The sequence below is a fragment of the Vidua chalybeata genome (assembly GCF_026979565.1).
Source record: "Vidua chalybeata isolate OUT-0048 chromosome 38 unlocalized genomic scaffold, bVidCha1 merged haplotype SUPER_38_unloc_2, whole genome shotgun sequence".
Taxonomy (NCBI): domain Eukaryota; kingdom Metazoa; phylum Chordata; class Aves; order Passeriformes; family Viduidae; genus Vidua; species Vidua chalybeata.
In genome coordinates this window covers 22768-32180 of record NW_026530312.1, presented here as the reverse complement: position 1 = coordinate 32180, position 9413 = coordinate 22768, and the positions used below count along the sequence as shown (strand labels likewise).

Sequence of the window (9413 nt, the reverse complement as noted above, 5' to 3'; positions counted from 1 at the left end):
TTGCGGCGGCGCGGCGCGGCGCGGCGCTTTACGGCGGAGCGGCGGGCGATGCCGGCGGGACGGGGAAGGCCTGGAGAACATCTGGAGGACACCTGGAGAACACCTGGAAAACGGCTGGGAACAGCTGGGAAACCTCCGCGAAACACCTGGGAACAGCCGGGAAGGGCTCCACCCCCTCTGTCCTTCGCTCTCGGCCACCGCCGGACACTGCACGGTGAGCAAAGGGTGGAAGGCCTCGATGACCACTGGACACCAGGAGGACAAAGGGGCCGGAGCGCCACTGGACACGCGGAGAGGAGCCCGCGATGGACACTGGACACCGAGTGGACAAAAGGCCCTGGAGACTCTGGACGGTCAAGGGAGCAGCAACGGCCATCGATGACCGTCGGTGGTCATTGACGGCTATGGGTGGCCATCGATGACCATTAGTGACCATCAGTGACCATCAGTGACCATGAGTGACCATCGACGGCCATCGATGACCGTCGGTGGTCATTGACGGCTATGGGTGGCCGTCGATGACTGTGAGTGACCATCGATGGCCATCAGTGGCCATCAGTGACCATCAGTGACCACCGATGACCATCAATGGCCATGAGTGATTGTCAGTGACCATCGATGGCCATGAGTGACCATGAGTGACCATCGATGGCCATCAGTGACCATGAGTGACCATCAGTGACCATCAATGGCCATCGATGACCGTCGGTGGTCATTGACGGCTATGGGTGGCCGTCGATGACCGTGAGTGACCATTGATGGCCATCAGTGACCATGAGTGACCATCAACGGCCATTGATGAACGTCGGTGGTCATTGATGGCTATGGATGGCCGTCGATGACCATAAGTGACTATCAATGGCCATCAGTGACTGTCAGTGACCATCGATGGCCATTAATGGCCATCAGTGACCATCAGTGACCATGAGTGACCATCAACGGCCATTGATGACCGTCGGTGGTCATTGATGGCTATGGATGGCCATCAATGACCGTGAGTGACCATCGATGGCCATCAGTGACCATCGATGGCCATCAGTGACCATGAGTGACCATCAATGGCCATTGATGAACGCTGGTGGTCATTGACGGCTATGGATGGCCATCGATGACCATGAGTGACCATCGATGGCCATCAGTGACCATCAGTGACCATTAACGGCCATTGGTGACAATCCATGATCATCAGTGACCATCAACGGCCATCGATGACATGAGTGACCATTGATGGCCATCAGTGACCATCGATGGCCATCAGTGACCATCAGTGACCACCGATGACCATCAGTGACAATCAATGGCCATCAGTGACCATCTATGACCATCAGTGGTCATCAGTGAACATCGATGGCCATCTGTGACCATCAGTGACCATCAATGACCATCAATGACCATCAGTGACTGTCAGTGACCATCAATGGCAATCAGTGACCAACAATGACCCTCAGTGACAATCAATGGCCATCAGTGACCATCAATGACCATCTGTGACCCTCAGTGACAATCAATGGCCATCAGTGACCATCAATGACCATCTGTGACCGTCAGTGACCATCAGTGACCATCAATGACCATCAGTGACCGTCAGTGACCATCAATGGCCATCAGTGACCACCGATGACCATCAGTGACGATCAATGGCCATCAGTGACCATCAATGACCATCAATGGCTGTCAGTGACTATCAGTGACCATCTATGACCATTAATGGACATCAGTGACCATCAATGACCATCAGTGACCATCAGTGATGATCAATGGCCATCAGTGACCATCTATGACCATTAATGGACATCAGTGACCATCAGTGACCATCAATGGCCATTGATGACCATCTGTGACCAACTATGACCATTAATGGACATCAGTTACCATCAATGGCCATCGATGGCCATCAATAACCATCAGTGACCATCAATGGCCATCGGTGACCATCAATGGACATCAGTGACCATCAGTGACCATCAGTTCCATCAACGGCCATCAATGGCCATCAATAACCATCAGTGACCATCAATGTCCATTGGTGACCATCAGTGACCATCAGTGATGGTCAGTGTCCATCAGTGACCATGAGTGACCATGAGTGACCATGAGTGACCATCAATGACCATCAGTGGCCGTCAGTGACTATCAATGGCCATCAGTGACCGTCAATGACCATCAGTGAGCATCAGTGACGATCAATGCCCATCAATGGCCATCAATAACCATCTGTGACCATCAGTGACCATCGATGACCATCAGTGACCATCAGTGACCATTAATGGCCATCGATGACCATCTGTGACCATCTGCTGGGCTGGGAGAAGAGCTGCTCATCCAGAGAAATGTGCTTTTGAAGCTCTGCTTGGTTACCAGCATCACCCTCTGTGCCAGGAGCCCGGCCCAGCTCAGCAGCACAGACACAGCACAAGGACTTGAATGAGCCTCTGGGGCTTTGTGCTCAGGCCCTGAACATCAGGCCCTGAGAGGGAGCTGCAGAAACCTCTCCAGAACTCCAAGTCAGAATCCAACTCCAAAGTTTCTTTGACTTTTAATGGGTCCCACTGAGGGACACAAGTGAGAAAGTGTCCCCAGGCCCCAGGCAGAGCAGAGAACTGGAGGCACTGATGACAGGTGGGGACAAAGAGAAGGCAAGTCTTGGTGGCCTGGGGCACAGCAGGGTCTGTGCCACCAAGGGCTGTCAGGAGACACCTTGTCCTGAGGCCCTGGGGCCTCCTGGCACAGCCCCAGCCAGGCTGGGCACTGTCAGCCCCTTGTCCTGCCCTCAGCATCCCCCCCTAGCCCACATCCCAGTGGCCTCAAGGATCTGCTGGAAGGAGTCCCTGGGGAGCCTTGCTCAGGAATGGCCCTGGGGGCTCCACAATGCTCCCAGGCACTGCAGGTTTTTCAAAGGACTTTGGCTTTGGCTTTTGCCTTGCAGTCTCTGAGAGCTTTCTGCAATCATGGCCTCCAATTATCTGCTGTAATTAGTCCCTGGAGAGGCTTTGTCAGGAACAACACTCAGTGGGGCTCATTAATGCTTCAAGGTACTTCAGTTCTTTTAAGGTACTTGGTGTTTCCCTTTTGATACAGACTCTGTGAGAGGTTTGTGCAATCATGGCCCCAATTATCTGCTTTAACGAGTCCCTTGAGAGCTTTGTACTGACACTCAGTGGGGCTCAATAATACTTTGAGATACTCAACTTTTTTCAGGTACTTTGGGTTTTCCTTTCCACATTGAGAGGTTTTTGTGCCATTTTGAGTCTCTGAGAGGTTTTTGTGCCATCCTGGCCTCCAGTTCTCTCCTCCAAGGAGTCCATGAGGAGCCTGTGTTGGGGATGGACCTCAGTGGCAACCATTCATGCTTTGAGACACTTGGGAGTTTTCTTGTGCCTTTGACTCCCGCAAAGGTTTGTGCAATCTCCTCTCAGGCCCTGAGGTTCCAGGGCTCAGCTCCAAATGCACCACGGGGCTCATTAGGATCAAGCAAGTCCTGACAAACCATGGCTCTGCCGTGATTTCCCTCTTGTCTCGGGAAGTTCATCAGGAAAGTTTCTGCAGTGGTTTTGGTTCATCAATTTGATATTTCTCGTCCAATGCATCAGTTAGTGTGGTGGGTTCAGTGCTGGCTAATTACCAGTGCACTCACTAGATTATACTTACTAATTTTCAGCGCTAAGATAGGATTAGGAGAAAAGCAAAATAGGCTCAAAACTTTAAAAGGGTATTGAAGCAATATATGGAATAAATAAATAGACTCCACAACCTGGGGTAGTTATAAAGTGGGTTTGTATGTCAGCACTCCTACATGAGCTGGGATTCTTGTAGGACTTTTGGCAGCCTTGTCTTGCTCACCTTGGGGTGAATGATCCTTGTCAGTCTCGCTGGTATCATTTCCTCCCTTTCCTCCAGGGATTTTAACAAACTTTTCAAGGAAGGACAACAAAATATTTTGTTTACACTGGCCACCCACAACAGCCATTGTCCTCATAAGTTCTCCCACAAGTCCCTCAGAGGAAGCAGTGTCCAAGCTGTTCCAAGAGTTCCTCCAGAAAGAACAAGTTCCTCAGAAGAGGGATGTAACCAAAAGTGTGTTTTCAGTCACCATCTTCACGAACTGTGATAAACAGGTGGGGCAGTGTTCTTTATCTCTGCCAGGACTCAGCCCTGATAACGCCCTCCAGGGGCCATCTTCTGTTCATGGGCCATTGAGTGTCACTGCAGGACTGATAAAATTACATCATCCCATTGTGGGATGCTCCGCCCAGGGGGAGGAACCAAGCATTCCTGCCTGGATATAATCTCACCCTTGCAATACCAGGAGCACCTTGCCTACTGGATTCCCAGAGGACAAGAGCTCCATCAGCACCACTGGACCTTCAGAGGAAGACCAGACCCTTCTACAGGATCCCCGCTTTGACAGAATCACGTTCATCACTCCAGCCAGACGGCAGCCACCATTTCATCAGACTGCTACCACCACCCTGCCCAACGGGGTGTCAGGTTATATCCTGACTCTGTCAGATTAAGCCAGTGTTTCTGGATCATTGCCTTGATCCGAATTTTCTTATTAAATTGTAATTCTGGTTTAGACTGAATTGCTCCAAATCAGCACAAAACTCTGTTCTCATCTCTTCTTTTCCTCCCAAAACAGAATTTCCCATTGCCAAACCTTCACCACATGGAGGAGGAGGCTGCAAGGATGAGGAAGATGCCCCGGGACCCCCAGGCAGGTGAGGAGGAAGTCAGTGCCCCTTTCCCCCTCTCCCCTGCTCCATCTCCCCCATGTCCTCCATGGCCCCCGGCTGCAGGACAGCCCCGCTGCCGACGCCGTCCTGCCGGGGACGCACTGGGGGGATCTCCTTCCCCTTCCCTCTGGCACGGAGGCAAATCCCATCCTCTCCTTGTCCTTCCTCCCCCAGACAAGGAGCTGAGGATGGAGACCAGGGAGGACAAATTCCCACAGCAGAACCTCGTGGCAGAGACCGTTTTGAACAGCTCCATGGTGCCAGAATCCAACAGGGAGGAAAATCCCCAGAGATCCCACAGGAGGAGGGGCTCCAAGCCCAGCCCAGGGTGCTCTGAGGAGGAAAGACCCACCCTGTGCCAGGAAGGTGGACAGAGCTCCAGCCAGAGCTCAGAGCTGGTGGTCCATGAGCAGGTTCATGATGGGGAGAAGCCCCACAAGTGCTTGGAGTGTGGGAAGAGCTTCAGGCGGAGCAACAACCTGATCTGCCATCAGATGATCCACACCGGGGAATGGCCCTACGAGTGTGGGGAGTGTGGGAAGGGCTTCAGCTGCAGATCCAACCTCATCACCCACCAACGCATCCACACTGGGGAGAGGCCCTACGAGTGTGGGGAATGTGGGAAGAGCTTCAGCCGAAGGTCCTACTTGATCAGCCACCAGATCATCCACACTGGGGAAACGCCATACAAATGTGGGGAATGTGGGAAGGGCTTCAGCCAGAGGTCTAAACTGATCATCCACCAAATGGTCCACACTGGGGAGAAGCCCTACGAGTGTCCTGAGTGTCAGAAGAGGTTTCACACCAGCTCCAGTCTCCTTGTGCATCAGCGGATTCACACAGATGAGAGGCCCTTCCTCTGCCCTGACTGCAGGAAGGGTTTCAAGCACAGCTCCACCCTCGTCAAGCACCAGCGCATCCACACTGGGGAGAGGCCCTACGAGTGTGGGGAATGTGGGATGAGCTTCAGCCAGAGCTCAAGCCTGATCTGCCACCAGAGGACCCACACTGGGGAGAGACCCTACGAGTGTCCCCAGTGTCTGAAGAGGTTTCACACCAGCTCCCATCTCCTCCTGCACCAGCGGATTCACACTGAGGAGAGGCCCTTCCGCTGCCCCGACTGCGGGAAGGGCTTCAAGCACAACTCCCACCTCATCAGGCACCGGCGCGTCCACACCGGGGAGAGGCCCTACGAGTGTCCCCAGTGTGGGAAGAGCTTCTCCAGCAGCTCTGCCTTGACCCGACACCAGCAGACTCACCGGTAAGGGAAGCCCTGCAAGTGCCCCGACGGCAGGAAGAGCTTTGTGCACTGCTCCAACTCCATCCCCCATGGGAGGACCCACGTTGGTCAGAGCCCCAGTGACCCACATTCCCTGTGATACACAGAGGGAAGACACCTGGCTGGTTATCATTTTGGTATGGCCCTAATATTCATCTGATCTATCTTCTTCCCTTAAAAACACCTGAAATAGGACAAAAAAAGAAAGAAATTTGTCAGAGATGTCTAAAGTCTCACCATTTCACAGCTAATTGAGGGGGAATTTATAGTTTGGGGACATATTATGGAAGATTTGTTGGTCCTTGGGGGATTTTGGGCACTGTTCTTCATCTCTCTGCATTCCAAACAGCAAACAATAGTCCCATTGAAAACAACGCAATTTTACCCCAAAATAGTCTCAATCCCATCTATAAATGGCTTGTTCTAACCTCAAAAAACCTCAGTCCCATGCCAAAATTACTCAATTCCTTAGCCTCTAGGGTGAGATGGGGTTGGAAGAAGATTGGGAGAAGTGGGATCCAAATTTGGAGCAGTGGGATTGGGGTTGTGTGGGACTGGGTGGGCAGGATGTATTTCAGCAGTAAATAAAATTTTCAGAATTATTGATTCCTGTCCCATTCATTTTCCATCAGTTCTGGTTTGTTTTCCCGAGTGCCGCCTTCTCAGCAGTTTGTGTTTGTGTCCTCTTTTCTCTCCTGCCTTTCTTTGCCTGCTCTGTTTCTCTCTCAGTGTCTCCCTTGACCCAGGGCAGCTCCCACCAAAGGCCCTGCCCTGATTTCATTCCCAATCCAGGAGCTACAACCACCATGGGTGAAGTTTTGAAGGCTGGCAGTGAAATGTCACTGTAGGACCTTGCTCCACTTGGCTTTTGGCTCTTCCATAAGAGTTTTGCCTTCAAGGGCAGGAAGATCTTTTCCTGGCTGGGAACTGGAATTCCAGCCCCTGGGAGCGTGTGCCATGGATCCCAGAGGGGCATTCCCGAGGCTCCCAGGGTGCTGCTCCTGCCGTGCCTCCCAAGGAGCTGTGCAGGGCCCGGGGACAAGGTGCAGCAGCTGTGTTGGTTCTGCAGTGCCACAAGGGCCCCTGGTTCCATGAGTTTCCACACTGCCAGCAGCGGTTCCTGGGTTCCCGTGGTGCCCTGCTGTGTCACCATGGATATTTGGTGGCATGAAGTTCCTCAGTGTCACAATGGCCTACCTGGCTCCATGAGCTTCCGCAGTGTCCAAATGGCCTCCTTGGATGGGCAGTGTCACCATGGGCCATTGGCTCCATGCAGCCCCGCTGGGTCACCATGGACTCCTTGGTTCCATGAGGTTCTGGGGGTGTCTCCATGGTCTCCTTGGATCCACAGTGTCACAATGGACCACTGGATCCACGTGGCCCTGCTGTGTCACCATGGCCCCTTGCTTCCATGGGACCCCAGGGTCACAACTGACTCCTTGCTTCCACGTCACCCCCTCACTGCCAAAATGGCCCCTTCGTTCCATGGGGAACACAAAAGATTTATAGAAACATGGAGCAAATCCTGCTTAACACAGCTGGGAACATCTGTTTGCATTCAAAAGAGAGCTTAAAGGTGAGGATGGCCCCAGCAGCTTCCATCTGCAACAGAGATCCAGGGAAAGGACAGGGACAGAGAATTCATCTGGGAGACTCAGAGAATTCTGCTTCCAGAGATCATTTCTGGTCACACTGTCCCTTGTAGAAAGGTGACACCATTCCAGGCAGCCTGTACTGAGCAGGTGCTTCCTGAGTGGGGTTTGTTGTTCAGGAAACCTGCTCAGGCTTTTCCATTCTTTCCTTCCCAAGAGGAAAACTTCTCCTGGGCCTGTGTGCAGGCAGAGCCCTGAGGAGAGCAGGTGGGACATGGTGCAGTGGGCTGGGACATGGAGCTGCAGAGCTCAGGGACAAGGTTCTGCTGCAGGGCACAGGGATGTCAGTGCCAGGTGGGCCATGTCAGACATGGTGAGGCTGGGGCTGAGGAGCAGCTTGTCCAAACAGGGTCAGCCCTCAAGGGGCTCATTCTTCTACATGCCCAGACCTCCTAAGGAGACATTCAGGATCAAGATCACCTGGGGAATGCTTCTATCAGCTCTTCTATGAACTGGAAAATAAAAAAATACTCACTTGATTAAAGAAAAGAAGTCATGAGGTGCACTTTGAAATCTTCCTCCTTAACAGAACTCCAAACTGACTCCAATCAGCTGCACAAGCCCTGGAGACTTGAAGATTTGGATTCAGGGCTGAGTCCAGGACCCTCAGGCACAGAGAGAAGGTTGAAGAAGCTGCTCAAGGAGGCAGAAGCAAAACTCCAAGTCCCCTGGAGCATCACTGGGCCCCACTGAGGGCAGGGACTGCCAAAGGCTCCCCAGGGACTGGTGAGAGCAGATCCTTGAGGCCAGGACTGCAGGGAGCCAAAGGCTCAGAGCAGGGAACTGCAATGCTGAGCAAGGCCTGGGCTGGCTGGGGGAAGCAGAAAGGCCAAGCCCTGAGCCCAGCCTGGCACAGCAGGGCCTGTCCCTCACGGGTGGCTCGGGGCTGTTTGTGGGGCAGTGGGATGTGAGGGGCAGCAAGGACAAATGTCACAAACCTGTGTGACACTCCAGATCCTCATGGAACCAAGGGGCCACTGTGACACTGCAGGGCCTCATGGAAACAAGAGGCCATTGTGAGCCTGCAGGGCTGTAACACCCCAGAACACTGAAATGCTGGGGGGTCACCAAAGGCTCCTTTACTTGAGTTTGGTGCACAGGAGAAACACCGAGCAGATATTCTCACCATGGCCAGATGAAAGAATATTCTTGGTAGGAAGGGAGTCACAAGCATCATGAAGTCCAGCTCTTAAGTGAATGGCCCATACAGGGATTGAAGCCACAGCCTCAGTGATACCAGCACCATGCTCCAACCAACGGAGCTAAGAGGTCAAAATGACACAAAATTTTACTGGCAAAATATGGACAATCTAGGAACTTGAGCAAAGGGTTTCATACAACATCCACTTCAACATAAACCTCTTATCCTAGCATTAACTTCATTAACTTACACCACTTACCCTAAAAACCTTTAACCCTTAAGATGTTAAGTTGCCCAAAAACGTTCCAGGTAAGTTGGATTAGAAAGAGAATAAATAGAGAACAACTGAAAGACAGAAGACCTGTAGAAAGACACACACAGGCACCGACTGCTCGGGTTCCAGCGTCGCCAACAGAGGAACCCCAGGAGAAGGCAGGACCCAGACCATGGGCTGGCCTCGAGCTCCGGCTTTTAACCCCCTGGGCCTCCATGGGCCCGCCCCTGGGGTGGGACTGCCAGTTGATTGCCCAATCAGAGTCAGGGTAGGCACTGCTGGTGTGTGATTGATTGACAGCTCAGCCAATCAGAGCTGGGTTAGCACCGCCCCT

The 9413-nt window shown here is 52.7% G+C and overlaps 1 protein-coding gene across 1 annotated transcript; it reads left to right on the top strand.

The window, feature by feature from the left end:
• The first annotated feature begins 3 nt into the window (after window positions 1–3).
• LOC128782809 (zinc finger protein 239-like) lies at window positions 4–9037 on the top strand. Its single transcript, XM_053933295.1, has 3 exons — window positions 4–214; window positions 4640–4718; window positions 4908–9037. The coding sequence occupies exons 2-3, from the start codon at window positions 4667–4669 to the stop codon at window positions 5996–5998; spliced, it is 1143 nt and encodes a 380-aa protein (XP_053789270.1). The 5' UTR covers window positions 4–214; window positions 4640–4666; the 3' UTR covers window positions 5999–9037.
• The last annotated feature ends 376 nt before the right edge of the window (window positions 9038–9413 follow it).